Source organism: Oncorhynchus mykiss, chromosome 16, assembly GCF_057628025.1.
Source record: "Oncorhynchus mykiss isolate SJ-2025 chromosome 16, ASM5762802v1, whole genome shotgun sequence".
NCBI lineage: Eukaryota > Metazoa > Chordata > Actinopteri > Salmoniformes > Salmonidae > Oncorhynchus > Oncorhynchus mykiss.
In genome coordinates this window covers 72,063,567-72,083,898 of record NC_143037.1, presented here as the reverse complement: position 1 = coordinate 72,083,898, position 20,332 = coordinate 72,063,567, and the positions used below count along the sequence as shown (strand labels likewise).

The 20,332-nt window shown below is 43.1% G+C and overlaps 1 protein-coding gene across 2 annotated transcripts; it reads right to left on the bottom strand.

Annotated features, from left to right (window-relative positions):
• Positions 1 to 133: 133 nt before the first annotated feature.
• LOC110492640 (sodium-dependent lysophosphatidylcholine symporter 1) lies at positions 134 to 15,772 on the bottom strand. 2 transcript variants are annotated; one of them, XM_021567073.3, is made up of 14 exons: positions 15,234 to 15,772; positions 15,006 to 15,125; positions 14,043 to 14,167; positions 13,661 to 13,793; positions 9,992 to 10,070; positions 5,433 to 5,596; positions 4,988 to 5,078; positions 4,752 to 4,873; positions 4,544 to 4,627; positions 4,350 to 4,433; positions 4,133 to 4,245; positions 1,638 to 1,781; positions 1,156 to 1,332; positions 134 to 720 (listed from the first exon to the last, which is right to left on the bottom strand). In XM_021567073.3, the coding sequence occupies exons 1-14, from the start codon at positions 15,306 to 15,308 to the stop codon at positions 678 to 680; spliced, it is 1,554 nt and encodes a 517-aa protein (XP_021422748.3). In that variant the 5' UTR covers positions 15,309 to 15,772; the 3' UTR covers positions 134 to 677. The 2 variants fall into 2 exon arrangements, with proteins under 2 accessions (XP_021422748.3, XP_090060015.1); XM_090203889.1 differs by having other exon boundaries at positions 9,992 to 10,138; positions 15,234 to 15,502.
• Positions 15,773 to 20,332: the final 4,560 nt, after the last annotated feature.

Genomic DNA, 20,332 nt, shown 5'->3' with positions numbered 1-20,332 from the left:
GTTAGATTTACCTTCCCCATTTATTTATTTGTATATATTTGATCTGTAATGAAGCATCAGCATCCCAGACTAGAATTTAGGCCTACTGTATACTAGGTTAAAATACTTCAAATAAAATGTTGACCTTGATCCCTTTGAATATAAGTGGTTTATTACAAAACATATTACTCTGAGGTCCTTGCATCCAGTGAACAGTACTGGACACCAGTGGTTCCCAACCAGAGCTACTAAGACCCCTGGTGGTACCTGCCCTATCCACAGAGGGTACCTGGTCTACCTACACTTGAGAAGATCCATGAGACCATAGGCTTACTGGTAAAACGCACATGAAGGGGTACGTCAGGGGTACCCTGGGCAGAGAAAAATTAAGTTTGTGGTACATTAACAGAGAAAGGTTGGGAACCACTGTTGTACACAAAAGTGATTACAATGGTTGGATAAGAAAACACACACACATGCAAAGATACAATACATAGGCGGAGTCAAGTGTCTGTGTCTCGGCCTGTGACCATGACAATCGTCTTCAGTGGTATAAACACATGCGAGCTGCTGTGAAATAGGCAGCAGTGTCCTAGCGTGGTGTCAGATGAGGTGTGAACAGTCATGCACCATGTCAGACAAAGACACTGACTGATGGAAGTGTCCAGCTAGACATGCTGGCTGTGTCTGAGCGGAGTCTACAATCCCACTGCCTCCATTTCTTGGTTTCCAACCACTTTCCTGTAAAGAACAAAATGGCTTTGTAAGTGAAACAATGTCATAGAATTATCAGGAAAGCTAACATGTCTTCGTAAAATAATAATAATTATAATAATTAATTATATTTTTTATAAAATAATAATGTAGATTCTATTATGTACATTATTTTCATATTACTATTTGTATTACTTTTTTTAATCTACTTTTATTTACTACTTGTTATTTTGGTACTCTTGTATTTGTCATTGCTGAGGATCATTAGCAAGTAAGCAAATCGCTGTACCATGTGCACGTGCCCAATAAACTTATATTTGATTTGCGAGAAAAACAAAAACTAGACAGCTACAGTGATCTACCACTAGATGTCAGTCTAGCATACAATCAGTTCAACCAATTAATCCAAGTAATGTAGATTCACTGTAGGGTATTGGGACTATCAACAGGATGGAAACTCACTCTGCTTTCTGTAGTTCCTGTTGGATCTGGCCGCGCCGCTCCTCATTGATGGGGTAGAAATAAAACAGCACCAGACCAATGAGGAGGAGGACGACGGGCACAGGGGCGAACAGGACCCGCAACGCTGTGATCACAGCTGGGTTCTGCCTGCAGGCCCCAGGCTTATACCCTGCAAAGCTGAGGGTGGGGAGAGGGGGGTTACACTCGGTAGACAAGCAATTGCAGAAGAGGGGAAACTCTTCTGAAAGTGCCGCCGCACTACAGATAGAATCCAAGCATTGGTACAAATATAGATTGAGTCATGTATGGATTTATTTACATCAACATGACTTTTCATTGGGTGCTGTTTGGAGACATGACAAAGGTCTAAACAGCACCCAAATGAAGAGTAATGTTGATGTAAAATAAATCCATACATGATTCAAATGATATTTGTACCAATACTTAGATTCTAGTGTCCAATCCCTGCAGGTGGAACTCACTGTAATGCCAGGGTGGAGATGCCCACGGACATCCCCCCTCCAAACTTGTTGAAGAAAACATAGCAGGAGTAAAACATGGGCTCTAGGTCTGTACTGGTGGGATTCTTCACCTTGAAGTCATCAACTACATCCGGCAACATAGACCTGCACACAGACAGGATGACAAGGTACTGTGTGAGAATACATTGTAGACTATTTCACTAAATAAATAACACATTTATTACTGTCCACTTCTCCTTCCTTCCTTCCTTCCTTCCTTCCTTCCTTCCTTCCTTTAGTAGATGACTTAATAGTTGTAGTAAAACACAGATGTTTCTCAGCTCAGAGAGCACTGCAGACCATTTCTTAACTTTCCTCATGACTCAAGTCTTTAAGAGTGTGGTCTCCAATAGCTGTGGAAAAATAAGAATCTCAGAGTGTGTGGGAGGGACGCGCCCCAGTCCAGAGTGTGTGGGAGGGAAGCGCCCCAGTCCAGAGTGTGTGGGAGGGAAGCGCCCCAGTCCAGAGTGTGTGGGAGGGAAGCGCCCCAGTCCAGAGTGTGTGGGAGGGAAGCGCCCCAGTCCAGAGTGTGTGGGAGGGAAGCGCCCCAGTCCAGAGTGTGTGGGAGGGAAGCGCCCCAGTCCAGAGTGTGTGGGAGGGAAGCCCCAGTCCAGTTACCAGGGAGACAGGGCCATTATGATAGGATATACTGACCTAACTGTTTATATAGTGGCTTTCAAGATACTCTAGAGCACTGTTTCCTGAACTCAGTCCTCGGGACCCCTAGGGGTGCACGTTTTGGTTTCTGCCCTAGCACTATACCACTGTTTCAAATCAACAAAGGTTAATGATTATTTGAATCAGTTGTGTAGTGCTAGGGCAGGCCTGGGCAGCTCCAGTCCTCGGGGGCCTGATTGGTGTCACAGTTTTGCCCCAGCCCCAAGCTATCACACCTGACTCCAATAATCACCTAATTATGATCTTCAGTTAAAAATACAATTAGTTTTACAACAGCTGTGTTTGCTAGGGATGGGGGTAAAAGTGTGACACCAATCAGGCCCTAGGGATGGGGGTAAAAGTGTGACACCAATCAGGCCCTAGGGATGGGGGTAAAAGTGTGATGCCAAATCAGGTCAAAAACCAAAACGTGAACCTCTTGGAACTGAGTTAGGAGACCCTGCTCTAGAAGTTGCCTATCATTGTGATGAAATCAAGAGGTCAGAACATAGTTCTGAGGACAAATGCAAGTTGTGGCTCCTTAATGAGACAGAGAAAGTCAAAACAGTATCGTGCATATTCCTATAACATGACATTATTATGGGTGAAACAGTAGGAGGGTGTTTTACTCGTTTCTGGCACCAACATAATGAGGGTGGGGGGTGTGACCGTGTGGTGTGGCTGGAGGCCTGGACTAGTTACAGTATGCTACAACATGTCAGTGTGTTTTATTTAACCTTTATTTAACTAGGCAAGTTAGTTAAGAACTAGTTATTATTTTTTATAGTATTTTATTTACATTTTTTTTTTACATTTACCCCTTTTTCTCCCCAATTTTGTGGTTACAGTTATGACTCATCGCTGCAACTCCCGTACGGACTCGGGAGAGGCAAAGGTCGAGAGCCATGCGTCCTCCAAAACACGACCCAACCAAGCTTCTGCTTCTTGACCTAATGCCCTTTTAACCCGGAAGCCAGCCACACCAATGTGTCCGAGGAAACACCGTGCACCCGGCGACCGGCCCGCTACAGGAGTCGCTAGGGCACGATGAGACAAGGACATCCCTGCCGGCCAAACCCTCCCCTAACCCAGGCGACGCTGGGCCAAATGGGTCTCCCGGTCGCAGCCGGCTGCTACAGAGCCTGGACTGGACTAGTGGCAAAGCTAGCTACTGCGATGCAGTGCCTTAGACCACTGCGCCACTCGGGAGGCACCAACAAATTCTTATTTGCAATGACGGCCTTCCCCGGCCAAACCCTATGGGACTCCCAATCACGGCCGGTTGTGATACAGCCTGGAATCGAACCAGGGTCTGTAGTAACGCCTCTAGCACGGAGATGTAGTGCCTTAGACCGCTGCACCACTCGGGAGCCCTAAGCCATTGAACATGTAATGGTACTGTATCTCTAATGCTTGTTAATACTATCATTTTAGTCATCATATTTATTGTGTTTTGACCTACAGTGCATCTGGAAAGTATTCAGACCCCTTGACAAGGTTCAAGGCTGTAAATTGCTGCCAAAGGTGCTTCAACAAAGTACTGAGTAAAGGGTCTGAATACTTATGTAAATGTGATATTTCAGTTTGACATTTTTCGTAAATTTGCAAACATTTCTAAAAACCTGTTTTTGCTTTGTCATTATGGTGTATTGTGTGTAGACTGATGAGGGAAAGAGAAAAAAAAAAAAAACAATTTAATCAATTTTAGAATAAGGCTGTAACGTAACAAAATGTGGAAAAAGTCAAGGGGTCTGAATACTGTCAGAATGCATTGTATGTGTACAAACGCAAACTCTCACCAGGGCAGCAGGTAGAGTGCCGATAGACTAGACCCAGATATGATGGACATAATGATGAAGACAGGCAGGTTGCTCTGTATGGAGGCAATGATCACAAGGGCTGGTGCATACATCTGAAAAAAGGAGAAACAACAGACAGAGTGATGAAGGAAGTTCAAAAATGTTAAAGATCAGGCGAAACATATACATAACCACGTTCTTGTAAAAGGGAACTTACACAGAGTCCTATGTACAGCGTCGTCTTCTTCCCCAGTCTCAAAAGCAATGTCTGCCACAGAGGGATGGACAATGTGGCAGCTGTCTAGACAAGGACACACACATACCAACAAAAAAAAACAAAGACACTCTTGTTACCTAAATCAATGCATGAACCTGCTCTGAATGAGTGTCAACCGTGGTTACTTTACTCACTAGCAGGATAAGGACGAGGTGTTGGAAGTAGGCCCCCAGACCTGCAGCATGGGTACAGAAGAGGGCAAAGTTTCCTTGAGCCATCTGGGTAATGTCGCCGTGACAAGAAAGAAAGAGAATCATTTAAAAGTCATTAACATCTCCATGATCATCATCATCATCATCATACACACAAAACACACAGTCCAGACCCTAGGGCGACCCTCACCTGGAAGGCAAGCGAGGCAAAGAGAAACCCGAATACGAGTTTCACGTAAGGGGTGTGTCCCACCACCATCTTCATACCTGCCAGGTAGGGCATACGGATACGGTCCAGGGTACTGAGAGGAGCTGGGGTGGAAAGTGAAACAAATCATCAATAAATAGCCTGATGTCTCTCGTACCCCAGTCAATTTTTTAAAATGAATCTACATACAACAGAAGCACCTAAGAAACCATGCTCACCCAACTGCTCCTTCACACCCAGGAAGAGCACAACACAACACAGGAAATAGATTCCTCCCAAAACTAAAGCAGCAAGCACGTAAGCTCTCCTCTGAAGCCAAGACAGAAAAATAACCAAATTAATATTAAATCAGCGTATCTGTACTAAGACACACAACAACAAGCTCAGGGGAAAACGTCAAAAAAATACTTGTCAGTTCAGACAAGACAAGATTACACTTCCTGTAATGACCACAAATAGGGAAGAACCTATAACTGCAATGCTATTGCTGAATTTCTACAGTACAGGCAAATTCTAGTTGATAAGTTCTCTTTCACACTTTTGACATATTGCAGAGAGGAAGTGATGCAAAGTTGTCTTCTCGGTTACAGAAGAGTGTGATAGTGGTTATTGTAAGAGCGAGAAGAGAAAGACGGTGGGGGTTATGGATATGATGGACCAAACCGTGTTCTGAAGGGTATCAGTGAGGGGTGAGGAGACGTTACGGAGGGAGGCCTCGCTGTAGTTCAGCTGGCTGCAGACTTGTGCACTCTTAGCATGGTACACCCCCACAATCTGACCCTGAATGGTTGCACCCGCCAGTGTTGCAAACACCTCCATCCCCATTCCTGAGGGAAAATAACTATTGAAGAGGATGGAGACATATACAATGAAAACAGTGACATGGAATTAACCAACCAGGAGTACTAGGAACCCTTGAAGTACCTGGCCTATCCACAGGGGGTACTTGAGAAGACTCATGAGACCATAGGTTAACTGGTAAAAGGCACATGAAGGGGGTACTTGAAGGGTACTCTGGGCAGAGCAAAATGTACTTGGTGGTACAGTAACAGAGAAAAGTTTGGGAAACACTGACATGGAGGAAATGGAGGAAAAACATTTTACCTCAGGTGTTTTGGGGGTTAAAACCAAAGATGCTATTTTTAAAAACAATATTACTGTATGAAGCAACTCCACCACTTCTTTACCTACAGCACAATACCAGCGTCAACATCTGTGAAAACGGTCCATTTCTACATTTTGTAGAATAAAAAGTATATAGTTCTACCTGATAACATCAAAAGTTTAAACGTTTTAAAAACAGTGATTTTCAAACACTATTATCCCTTTCATACTGTAATGAAACAGCAGGGATCAGGTCTCGAACCCTCGACCTTGGAGCCCGAGATCCGGCGCGCTATCGACTGTGCCGCAAAAAGAATCCTCGTGCGGAGGGTCGATTTCCGCTTATAAACCCAGGGTCGTTACAATACTAAGACGTTTTTCCCACCAACTTCACCACACCGTCAACTTTTATCCAGCATCTTTCTTATATCTGAAAGGTATTGCCGGTATCAATGTCAAAACTTTTATTTCTGCATAGCTAATCATTTCGATAAACTTTGGCCTAAGGCTTATCATAACATTTTGCCGCAATGCTGAGGCAGCAATCGTTGTAAAGGTATTCCCTTGTGTGGTCAAGAACATTTCAGCACGGTTTTTATTGATACAGCTCCAGCACGCTGCTTTGAGACAATTCTGTGGGGTCTCATCCTGATAAATCAATCAACATTTTCACTGAATCTCCGTTTGTATATTGGTTAGGCTACAATTAGACTGGGGAAATGTTAGCTAAATTGAGGTGAGTGCTGCTCATGATCATCTTGTCTAGTTGGCTCATTTATTAGAACATTTTACCAGCATGTTATGTAGTTTAACAAGTGGATTATTTTGCAGTCCCTTAATAGCCTTAGCTTACTCCCGACCAAAAGCCTTCGACTTCACTGACTTGTCACTGACTGATTTTGTTTCACTGAATCTCCGTCTGTATAGAGAGGATTTGGTTAATTGGTTTCTTTCCCCAAAAGCGCACACATCCCTGGGTAGCTCCTCTTTTCAGTTCGCTGCAGCTAGCGACTGGAACGATCAAACTGGACAGTTTTATCTCCATCTCTTCATTCAAAGACTCAATCATGAACACTATTACTGACAGTTGTGGCTGCTTCGTGTTGTGGCTGCTTCGCGTGATGTATTGTTGTCTCTACCTTCTTGCATTTTGTGCTGTTGTCTGCGCCCCAATAATGTTTATTACATGTTTTGTGCTGCTACCATGTTGTTTTGCTACCATGTTGTGCTGCTGCCATGATGTGTAGCTACCATGCTATGTTGTTGTCTTTAGGTCTCTATGTAGTGTCTCTTGTCGTGATGTGTGTTTTGTCCTATCATTTTAGGAGGAGGAGATGCCTTTTACCTTCTGGTAGGCCTTCATTGTAAATAAGAATTTGTTCTGAACTGACTTGCCTAGTTAAAATAAAGGTTAAATAAATCAAATTAAAGTCGCTCTAGTTTATGTATTTGCTCATCTATCACTAATCAGAAACAATTAGCATGCAATAACGCCAGTCTAAAATATGCCAGCCTAAAATGTGTAGGCATATTATTTTTGCTCGACTTCGTATAGGCAAAAGCACGTGGTTACTAGTCCCAACGCTCTAACCACTAGGCTACCTGCCGCTCTGCCTCACAAACACACGCGATCGTCCTCCCTCAAGCGTCTTAGACGATCGTGCCACTTCAAAAGCTAGCTAATGAGGTGAAGCAAGCACGAAACTTCAGGCTAAGGAGTTTCACATATCCCTATGTGCTACATCCACCCCTCAAACATACTCAACAGCGACCCCAGCGTTGAGCTGAGCTCAACTGTAGATCCGAGCTCAACTGTAGATCCGGTTCACGGTACCACTGAGCGCTCCCGAGTGGCGCAGCGGTCTAATGCACTTCATCTCAGTGTCACAACAGTACCTGGTTAAAATCCAGGCTGCATCACATCTGGCTGTGATTAGGAGTCCCATAGGACGACGCACAATCATCCCAGCATCATCTGGGTTTGGCAGGGGTAGACAGTCATTGTAAATAAGAAGTTGTTCTTAACTGACTTGCCTAGTTAAATGAAAGGTTCTACTTAAAATAATAATAATAATAAATAAATAAATTAAAGGATGTCAAGCTGCTTAGAAATAGGGGTGTGCTGAGTACTCAGGCAACAGATGGAGAATTTTCTGAAAACTTATTTTTTATGACAAGTGTTTTGTTTTTTTCAGCTGCCAGCACGCATCTCTGTTTCACTCAAACAGTGTGAAGCTGTGTGCTCTAAACAACTATTGGCTAAATCTTCTGTAAAAGTCAGTATATGGTGTGGCCACCAGCTGCATTAAGTACTACAGTGCATCTCCTCCTCATGGACTGCACCAGATTTGCCAGTTCTTGCTGTGAGATGTTACCCCACTCTTCCACCAAGGCACCTGCAAGTTCCCAGACATTTCAGGGGGGGAAGGGCCCTAGCCCTCACCCTCTGATCCAACAGGTCCCAGACGTGCTCAATGGGATTGAGATCCGGGCTCTTTGCTGGCCATGGCAGAACACTGACATTCCTGTCACGCACAGAATGGGCAGTATGGCTGGTGGAACTGTCATGTCGCAGGGTCATGTCAGGATGAGCCTGCAGGAAGGGTACCACATGAGGGAGGAGGATGTCTTCCCTGTAACGCATAGCGTTGAGATTGCCTGCAATGACAACAAGCTCAGTCCGATGATGCTGTGGCACATTGTCCCAGACCATGACGGACCCTCCACTCCAAATCAATCCCGCTCCAGAGTACAGGCAACGGGGTAATGCTTATTCCTTCGACGATAAACACAAATCCGACCATCACCCCTGGTGAGACAAAACCGCAACTCAGTGAAGAGCACTTTTTGCCAGTCCGGTCTGGTCCAGCGACAGTGGATCCATAGGCGACCTTGTTGTCGGTGATGTAAGGCAGGTCCTCACCAGACAACAGGCCTACAAGCCCTCAGTCCAGCCTCTCTCAGCCTATTGCGGACAGTCTGAGCACTGATGGAGGGATTGTGCGTTCCTGGTGTAACTCGGCAGTTGTTGTTGCCAGCCTGTACCTGTCCCGCAGGTGTAATGTTTGGATGTATCGATCCTGTGCAGGTGTTGTTACACGTGGTCTGCCACTGCGAGGATGATCAGCTGTCCATCCTGTCTCCCTGTCGTGCTGTCTTAGGCGTCTCACAGTGCAGACATGGCAATTTATTGCCCTGGCCACATCTGCAGTCCTCGTGCCTCCTTGCAGCATGCCTAAGGCACGTTCACACAGATGAGCAGGGACCCTGGGCATATTTATTTTGGTGTTTTTCAGAGTCAGTAGAAAGGCCTCTTTAGTGTCCTAACTTTTCAAAACTGTGACCTTAATTGCCGACCGTCTGTAAGCTGTTAGTGGCTTAACGACTATTCCACAGGTGCATGTTCATGAATTGTTTATGGTTCATTGAACAAGCATGAGAAACAGTGTTTAAACCCTTTACAATGAAGACCTGTGAAGTTATCTGGATATGTACGAATTATCGTTGAAAGACAGGGTCCTGAAAAAGGGACGTTTCTTTTTTTGCTGAATTTAGAAACACTGCTGTTTTCAGACACTGGTTTGGTGCTGGAGATAATGAATATGAGGTTGGAAAGTGGCAGAATTGCCATTCAAGGCATACTGTCCATAGACTGAAACCAAGCCAGTATTTATCTCTAATGCACACAACACTTCTTAAATTAGGTGGCTTTTTTTTTTTTTTTTTTACACTGAAGTTCAGGAAATGTGTCTGTGTCTCTGATCCTTGACCTGTTAACTTTAGCTTGCTTTCAGCCAACACCCCGTCCACAGCAAACAGAGTCAGTCACTGCCAGGAAACCAAACCCTCAACAGTCAGGCATGAAACTGACATCCTGTCTGGCCTGCCTACGTCTCTATACAAATAATAATAATAGTGAAAACCACTACATAGGCTACATCACAACAACGGAGAACATTAAGAGTTTCAGTGATGGTTGTACCATCATCATTATCATAACAATGTGTTTACTAATAATTTAATCCGGGAAGTCCTGCTAAAATTAAATGAAATCATATTTTCCAAGGGAAACCTGAAACAATATCTGATGAGCGGTTTAACTCCAGATGATGCCTTACTGTAGCCGGTGGCAGAGTCTCTGTCCTTCTGGTCACCCCCCAGGAACATGTTGAGTGAAGAGTAGGGGACATGATAGCACTGGAGAGGGAAGAGATGGACTTTAACCACAGGAACATGTTGAGTGAAGAGTAGGGGACATGATAGCACTGGAGAGGGAAGAGATGGACTTTAACCACAGGAACAATGCACAAAGAACAGTAGAGTATTTGGCTGTAACCATAGTTCTGTTAGAAGTTGGGTGCACCTAAACATTATAAGCACCGCTGGCAAAATGGAATAGATTGTGGCACACCTCCATCTACATTGACAGTGCTGTAGTGGAGCAGGGCAAGAGCTTCAAGTTCCTCTGTGTCCACATCACTAAGGAATTATCATGGTCCAAACACACCAACACAGTCGTGAAGAGGGCACGACAACGCCTCTTCCCCCTCAGGAGGCTGAAAAGATTTGTCATGTTTTACAGCTGCACCATTGAGAGAGAGAAGCTTGAATGGCTGCATCGCCGCTTGTTGTGGAAACTGCTTGGCACCCGACGCTACAAGCTTGTCACACCTGTATTTGAGAAGTTTCACCCATTCTTCTCTGCAGATCCTCTCAAGCTCAGTCAGGTTGGTTGGGGAGTGTTGCTGCACAGCTATTTTCAGGTCTCTCCAGAGATGTTCTATTGGGCTCAAGTCCGGGCTCTGGATGTGCCACTCAAGGACATTCAGAAAATGAAGCCACTCCTGCGTTGTCTTGGCTGTGTGCTTAGGGTCATTTTCCTGTTGGAAGGTGAACTTTGGCCCCAGTCGGAGGTCCTGAGCAGGTTTTCTTCAAGAATCGCTCTGTACTTTGCTCAGTTCATCTTTGCCTCAATCCTGACTAGTCTCCCAGTCCCTGCAGCTGAAAAACATCCCCAAAGCATGATGCTGCCACCACCTTGCTTCACTGTAGGGATGGTGCCAGGTTTCCACCAGACGTGACACTTGGCATTCAAGCCAAAGAGTTCAATCTTGGTTTCATCATACCAGAGAATCTCGTTTCCCATGGTCTGAGAGTCTTTAGGTGCCTTTTGGCAAACTCCAAGTGGGCTGTCATGTACCTTTCTCTGAGGAGTGGCTTCCGTCTGGCCACTCTACCATAAAGTGTGGCTACAGAGATTGTTGTCCTTCTAGAAGGTTCTCCCATCTCCACAGAGGAACTGTAGAGCTCTGTCAGAGGGACCATCGGGTTCTTGGTCACCTCCCTGACCAAGGCCCTTCTCCCCCGACTGCTTATTTAGGCCGGACAGCCAGCTCTAGGAAGAGTTTGTGGTTCCAAACTACTTCCATTTAAGAATAATGGACGCCACCATGTTCTTGGGGCGCTTCAAGGCTGCAGAAATGTTTGGTACCTTTCCCTAGAACTGTGCCTCGACACGATCCTGTCTCAAAGGTCTACGGACAATACCGTCGACCTCATGGCTTGGTTTTTGCTCTGACCTGCACTGTGGGACCTTACAGCGCCTTGCAAAAGTATTCATCCCCCTTGGTGTTGTTCCTATTTTGTTACATTACAATCTGTAATTTAAATGGATTTTTATTTGGATTTCATGTAATGGACATACACAAAATAGTCCAAATTGGTGAAATGAAAAAAATAACTTAACTTAATAACATAATGAATTAAATAAAGTCCACCTGTTTGCAATCTAAGTGTCACATGATCTCAGTATATATATATATATATATATATATATATACACTTGTTCTGAAAGGCCCCAGAGTCTGCAACACCACTAAGCAAGCGGTACCATGAAGACCAAGGCTCTCTCCAAACAGGTCAGGGACAAAGTTGTGGAGTAGTACAGATCAGGGTTGGGTTATAAAAAAAAATATCAGAAATTTTGAACATCCCACGGAGCACCATTTAATCGATTATTAAAAAAATAGAAAGAATATGGCACCACAAGAAACCTGCCAAGAGAGGGCCGCCCACCAAAACTCACAGACCAGGCAAGGAGAGCATTAATCAGAGAGGCAACAAAGAGACCAAAGATAACCCTGAAGGAGCTGCAAAGCTCAACAGCGGAGATTGGAGTATCTGTCCATAGGACCACATTAAGCCGTACACTCCACAGAGCTGGGATTTATGGAAGAGTGGCCAGAAAAAAGCCATTGCTTAAAGAAAAAAATAAGCAAACACGTTTGGTGTTCGCCAAAAGGCATCCGGGAGACTCCCCAAACATATGGAAGAAGGTACTCTGGTCAGAGGAGACTAACATGTAGCTATTTGGCCATCAAGGAAAACACATGTCAGGTGCAAACCAAACACCTCTCATCACCCCAAGAACACCATCTCCACAGTAAAGCATGCTGGTGGCAGCATCATGTTTTGGGAATGTTTTTCCGTCAGCAGGGAAACTGGTCAGAATTGAAGGAATGATGGCTGGAGCTAAATAAAGGGAAATTCTTGAAGGAAACCTGGTTCAGTCTTTCAGAGATTTGAAACTGGGACGGAGGTTCAACTTCCAGCAGGACAATGACCCTACGCATACTGCTAAAGCAACACTTGAGTGGTTTAAGGGGAAACATTTAAATGTCTTTAGAATGGCCTTGTCAAAGCCCAGACCTCAATCCAATTGAAAATATGTGGTATGACTTAAAGATTGCTGTACACCAGTGGAACCCATCCAACTTGAAGGAGCTGGCCCAGTTTTGCCTTGAAGAATGGGCAAAAATCCCAGTGGTTAGATGTGCCAAGCTTATAGAGACATACCCCAAGAGACTTGCAGCTGTAATTGCTGTAAAAGGTGGTTCTACAAAGTATTGACTTTGGTGGGGGTGAATAGTTATGCACGCTCAAGTTCTGTTTTTTTGTCTTACTTCTTTTTTGTTTCAAAATAAAAAAAATATTTAGCATCTTCAAAGTGGTAGGCATGTTGTGTAAATTAAATGATACTAACCCCCCCCAAAAAATCAATTTTAATTCCAGGTTGTAAGGCAACAAAATAGGAAAAATGCCAAGGGGGTGAATACTTTGCAAGCCACTGTATATAGACAGGTGTGTGCCTTTCCAAATCATGTCCAATCAAATTGAATTTACCACAAGTGGACTCCAAGTGGACTTCTCAAGGATGATCAATGGAAACAGGATGCACCGGAGCTCAATTTCGAGTGTCATTGCAAAGGGTCTGAACACTTATGTAAATAAGGTTTTTCAGTTGTTACATATAACATTTGCAAAAATCTCAAAATCTGTTTTCACTTGGTCATTATGGGGTATTTTGTGTAGATTGTAGAGGATTTTTTACATTTTATTTAATCCATTTTAGAATAAGGCTGTAACGTAACAAAATGTGGAAAAAGTCCAGGGGTCTAAAAACTTTCCAAATGCACTTTATATGTACATATCTACCTCAATGACCTCATACCCCTGCACATCAACTGAGTACTGGTACCCCTGCACATCAACTGAGTACTGGTACCCCTGCACATCAACTGAGTACTGGTACCCTGTGTATGTAGCCAAGTTATTGTTTCTCATTGTATTTATTTCTTGTGTTATTATTTTTTTTATTTGTTCTATTTCTCTTTTTTTACTCCTTTGCATCGTTGGGAAGGGCCAATAAGTAAGCATTTCACTGTTAGTCTACACCTGTTGTTTACGAAGCACGTGACAAAATAACATTTCATTTGATTTGAGCTTACAGTCATGAAGGCATCAAAGAGGCAGCTCCAGATGAAGAACCAGAAGAAACTGGAGGAGGGAGACATGGACTCCTGAGGCGTGAACCACATCATGATGTAGGCCAGGACGCCCAGAGGCATGGAGAATACGATCCTGAGGGGGTGGAAGGGAGGGAATATCGCACATTACTTGAATGGTGAAATCATGGGCAGTTTTATCGTGTTTTATCATCAGAATGTATCCTAAATCAGTGATGTGGTGTGCAGAGAAAGAAAGAAAGGATACCTAGTCAACTGAATGCATTCAACTGAAATGTGTCTTCCGCATTTAACACAACCCCTCTGAATAAGAGGTGCGGGGGGCTGCAGATATTATGGGCGTTGCTCTTCTGAAGTCACTAACCAGGGAATGAGTTTGCCAATGCGTGTCCTACCACTCTTGATGACCATATATCCCACCAGAGGGTCAGTGATGGCATCCCATGCCCGGCCAAGGAAGAGGATGAGAGATGCATAGAAGGCCCCCATCTAGAGGTGCAGTATAAAGAATCATTACTGGGTAGTGGTGGAGGTGGTGGGGTTGTTAAGAAATGAGCCTCTGCCTGGTGTTAATAGAACTCACTAACTAAAGTAATGGAGGTGACAGTGTTGTTAAATTACAGAGGGTGGCTGCTCTGTTGCATCATGGGATGAGGGCTGAGTGCAATACCACACCAATAAATATATATAACGAAAGCAGAATCTAAAATACACACTATGCTATTACCATCATATACGGTGCTGTTTGGTTGGTATAGTCGGCCTAAAGTAGTAGAATCTTACATTGAATTTCTAGGAGGTACTAATGAGGGGTTTATAGCCAAGGCTACACATAAAGGGGAAGTTACGAAATAACTTTTGTTAAACAACTCAACAAAGAGCATTTGATGCCAATAACTAAACTTCAGCCATGATGTTTGAGGCAGATGAATTAGTTGATCATTTTCTGCATTATAAAAACAACTTTCTTTGGAGAAGGGATGAGAGTTACAGTAATAATACAAATATTTGCATTCCCACCACACACACACACACACACACACACACTTGTAAAACTCCACCACACACATGCTACAGGCATTACAAAACATGCTATAAGAATTTAACTGAGGACACTATTCCAGTCAACTTGGAATAGTCTTCAGAAAAAAAAAAACATCAATATATTACTACCATCCTTATTGATTATACTGACATTATAATCCTCATTATTAATATGCGTGGGCCGGGGAAGTAAATATTTTCTACAAAATTCCATCTCAGATCAATAGTTGAGGTTAAACATCAGTGTCATCCAGGCAGATCTCATCCGACCCCCAGCACTGACCTGTACAACATCCAGCAGGAAAATCTGCAAGAAGAATCCCTTTGCGTTGGCCGTCATCTGATAGGGCATGCCACCAACTGCATAACTTATCTTCCTGGAGAAAGGAATGCCTCTGGTTTTCTGCAAGAATATTACATGGTTTATTTAGCCTGCTCAATTCACATTAGTCCGAAGTTCGGTGGATACAAATTGAGAAAGGTTACAAAATAACGGGCAAAATAACATTACCAGTGTTGCGTTTCCATCCTTCGTTGTAGCCAACTCATTTGGTGACCCATCACTGATCACCGTGGTATGTGCCATTCTCTCGTTCACAACTTAAAAATAACTATAATTTTACGTGGTATGGTATTATTAGTAAGCGATTTGAACTTCAATAGAGTGAGTGGCGTATGCTCGCATCGGTTTAAAACCGTATCAGCCGGTTCACATTTTGCGGTGATATTCAACACAGGGTATTGATGCTTTGTCTTTCGGAATATTGTGAAACCACCAGTAGCCACTCCTTGTTGAGATGACAACACCACCAGAAGGTTCCGATTACTATGGCTGGAGTACAAAAGTTGCATACAACTAAAATAAAAAATTATAAACGTTTTAATGGGCTTACCCTACAGAAATAGCACTATAATGTACTGATAGACAAACAGCATTCCATATTTAAGCAGATTAGTTGACCAACTAGGCTATGTTTCAAACCCGGGTCTCATCTGCACCACAAGACTGTTAGCCTGCTGAGCTAAAGCCTAGGCCAAGGGTATTCAACTCTTACCGAACGAGGTCCGGAGCCTAGTGGTTTTCTGTTCTACCTGATAATTAATTGCACACACCTGGTGTCCCAGGTCTTAATCCCTGATAAGAGGGGAACAATAAAAACAATGCAGTGGAACTGGTTCGAGGTCCAGAGTTGAGTTTGAGGGTTATAGGCATTAGCTCGGGGAGTTAACACAACTTAGTAAATTTCACACAATTATGTGTCAACGAACCACCTCTGTAAAATTAGCATATCATCAAAGACCGCCTTGTTGGTAAACAAAGTAGGATATTTTTAGTATATATTTTTTTGGGGGGGGGGGTCTATTAGAAATAGAGCCCCAAAGTGGTGATGTCATAATACCCACAAAACCTAGCGGTCAAAACAGGGAAATGGTACCAATTTGTTTTTTCATCATTCGTTTTTCTCCATAGGGGATTTTAGAAACACTTAAAATAAGGCCTGTGTTTCTTCTAGGCTCACCTTGGTTTAAATCTCTCTAGGATAAGGGGACTTATCAACATATTCTCACCTTGGTTTTGATAACCGTTTAAATCTCTCTAGGATAAGGGGACTTATCAACATATTCGGATCCATTTACTCTCAGATTCTCAGAAAATGCTAATTACCATCAAAGTAGACATCATGCAAAACTGCAAGCTCTTGCATGTCAACTCTAGCTGACAGGTATTGTGTCAATTTAAAACTCGCACAAGACAGTTCACAGAATTGTAAATGTAAAGAAATTCAGCCAACTTGTGAATTACTACATTTAGTTAACATTAGATCTATCCAGAGATTATTACCTTTGCTTCAATTCGGCAGCCTCGTCCAGATCTTCATGGTATTTGTAGTTCTGTATGATAGCCACATTAGCAGCTAATTAGCATGTTGGGGGGGGGTAAATACAGGTGAATATATTGATAAAAGTCACCTTGTCCTAGAGAGATTGACACGGTTATCGAAATGTCACGCCAGGTTAAACTTACACTGAACGCAGCCCTTATTTGACATGTATCCAAAATCCCTTATAGGAAAAATGAATGGTGGAAAAATAATTGGAACCATTTCCCTGTTTGGCCGCTAGGTTTTATGGGTGTTATGACTGTGGTAATCTATAATCAGCTAAGTCATACAGAATGTTCCTTGACTCTTCATAATAGAAAAAAAACAAGACTAGGAATTCTGTATACACCAAACAATAATGCATTGCATTTGTTTTCCAGAGGTGGGCAGATAGCCAAATCCCTGAGCTGATTGGTGAAAAATATGTTGAGCAAGGCACTTAACCCTAATTGCTCTGGATAAGAGCATCTACTAAATAACTCAAATGTAAATGTGCCCAATCATTCCAACTGCTCCGTTCTTCTGTCCAAGACTGCGTAGAGAAAGTCAGTGTGAGACCAACCTGCCACTAAAACCCAGTGTCTTAAGAGTACAAAAGTGAGTTTTTGTTCAATCATTGGTTTGATAGGAAAACAATCTAGCTTTTAAAGGTATACAACTAATGGATTTTTGGCAATGAATGCCCTGTACCCACTTCACCTGAGTCAGATGAACTGGTGCATACAATTGTTGTCTCTCCGTGCAGTATGAAGAAAGTTGGACAAGCGAAGGGTGCATCGGGAAAAAAATACTGAATCTGAAGCATTTTCTACACTTTGCATCCAGTATGAAGGAAGTTCCTTCATACTGGATGCAAAGTGTAGAAAAAGCCAGATTTTTTTAGATTTAGTATTTTTCCCATGCACCCCTAGTTTGTCCCTTTTGTTAGAATGTCCGACAGCTCATCAGTCAACCACCCCTAACTTTCTATCCAGTCAGAGACATTCTCTTTAGCATACTCGTTGTAAATCCCGCCTCCAACCAGTGAGTTTTGGTGAAGGGAGAGTTGTTTGATATCGTTAACTTGTTTTGCTGTCACAGAAGTGTGGTAAGAGGTTAGTGGGAAATGGCGACGATTAGTGCGGACGAAATTGAGAAAAAGTTTGTGAAGCAACAGCTGTGCTGGAATGCAAACAATATGGGTGTCACTTCTGATGGTATGGAGCGGGAGGATGAGGGTCAAGGGCTGGTAGTGGAAAGACACAGGAAGAAGAGAGATCATGATAAAGACACAGGAAGAAGAGAGATCACGATACAGAAAGACACAGGAAGAAGAGACATCACGACACAGGAAGAAGAGAGATCACGATAGAGAAATACACAGGAAGAAGAGAGATCACGATAGAGAAATACACAGGGAGAAGAGAGATGTAGTCAAAGAAGTGAAAGCTTATCAGTGATGTTGAGGTTTGAGAAAGTCTTGCCGGGAAAAGTACAGATAGGATTCCTTAGTTTCAATGTTAGAGAATTTGTCTCATGTGCACTGCATTGTTTTAAATGCCAATGAATGGGACATGTACCTGCTCAATGTAAAGGAAAGAAAAGATTTGTCAAGTGTGGAGGAGAACATGATTGTGGTGAATGTGGAAGCAATGTGAATGTTAAGTGCTGTAATTGAGGGGGGAGAACACAGTGCAGCATTTGGTGGATGACAGGTACAGAGAGAGGCTAGAGAGGCTCAGATATATAGGATCAGTCATGATGTATCATACTCAGAGGCCATAAAACAGATTGGTAGAACTACAGTGCAGACTGATGGAGCTGACATGTATGTACCTGTAGTAAGTAGACCTACTGATGGAGCTGACATGTATGTATCTGTAGTAAGTAGACCTACTGATGGAGCTGACATGGATGTATCTGTAGTAAGTGGACCTGCTGTCAGACTGATGGAGCTGACATGTATGTACCTGTAGTAAGTAGACCTACTGATGGAGCTGACATGTATGTATCTGTAGTAAGTAGACCTACTGATGGAGCTGACATGGATGTACCTGTAGTAAGTAGACCTACTGATGGAGCTGACATGTATGTATCTGTAGTAAGTAGACCTACTGATGGAGCTGACATGGATGTATCTGTAGTAAGTGGACCTGCTGTCAGACTGATGGAGCTAACATGGATGTACCTGTAGTAAGTAGACCTACTGATGGAGCTGACATGGATGTACCTGTAGTAAGTAGACCTACTGATGGAGCTGACATGGATGTACCTGTAGTAAGTAGACCTACTGATGGAGCTGACATGGATGTATCTGTAGTAAGTGGACCTGCTGTCAGACTGATGGAGCTGACATGGATGTACCTGTAGTAAGTAGACCTACTGATGGAGCTGACATGGATGTACCTGTAGTAAGTGGACCTGCTGATGGAGCTGACATGGATGTACCTGCAGTAAGTGGACCTACTGATGGAGCTGACATGGATGTACCTGTAGTAAGTAGACCTACTGATGGAGCTGACATGTATGTATCTGTAGTAAGTAGACCTACTGATGGAGCTGACATGGATGTATCTGTAGTAAGTGGACCTGCTGTCAGACTGATGGAGCTAACATGGATGTACCTGTAGTAAGTGGACCTGCTGATGGAGCTGACATGGATGTACCTGCAGTAAGTGGACCTGCTGTCAGGGCTGATGCTTCTGATGGTCCTGTCATGGTTTCGAGGCTGATGCTTCTGATGGTCCTGTCATGGTTTCGAGGCCTGTTCAGAAATCTTGTTCATGAATGTGTGGTGTCAAAGAACACTTTAATAATGAATAAAGTTGACATCATAGCTTTTATTAGTAAGGTTATCAATACGATTTGGGTTGTGGAAAGCAGAAATGCCAGGTTGAAGGTTATTGTGGAGATGGCAAAAGAGATATTGGGGTTAACAGATGTTACTGTTGAAATGGTTGTTGACATGCTGAACAATCCTAAGGGTGGAGTGTTTATGCAAAATATACAGTACCAGTCAAAAGTTTGGACACCTACTCAGTCAAGGGTTTTATCTTTATTGTAGAATAATAGTGAAGACATCAAAACTATGAAATAACATTTGGAATCATGTAGTAACAGAAAGTGTTAAACAAATCAAGATATTTAAAAAATATATATAAAATAACATGCAACAATTTCAAAGATTTTACTGAGTTCTCCCCCTCAGACGATCCTGCAGGTCAAGAAGCCAGATGTGGAGGTCCTGGGATGGCGTGGTTACACATGGTCTGCGGTTGTAATGCCGGTTGGACATACTACCAAATTCTCTAAAACAACATTGGAGCCTGCTTATGGTAGTGAAATTAACATTCAATTCTGATCTTCTGTTGAATCTGACAATTAATCTTGATGGTTGTACAGTCGTCTCAAATAAAACTGTGAAGGACCTCGGTGTTACTCTGGACCCTGATCTTTCTTTTGACGAACATATCAAGACTGTTTCAAGGACAGCTTTTTTTCATCTACGTAACATTGCAAAAATGATGCAGAAAATGTATCCATGCCCCTGTTTACCTCTAGGTGAGACTACTGCAATGCTCTACTTTCCGGCTACCCGGATAAAGCACTAAGTTAACTTCAGTTAGTGCTAAACACGGCTGCTAGAATCCTGACTAGAACCAAAAAATGGGATCATATTACTCCAGTGCTAGCCTCTCTACACTGGCTTCCTGTTAAGGCAAGGGCTGATTTCAAGGTTTTACTGCTA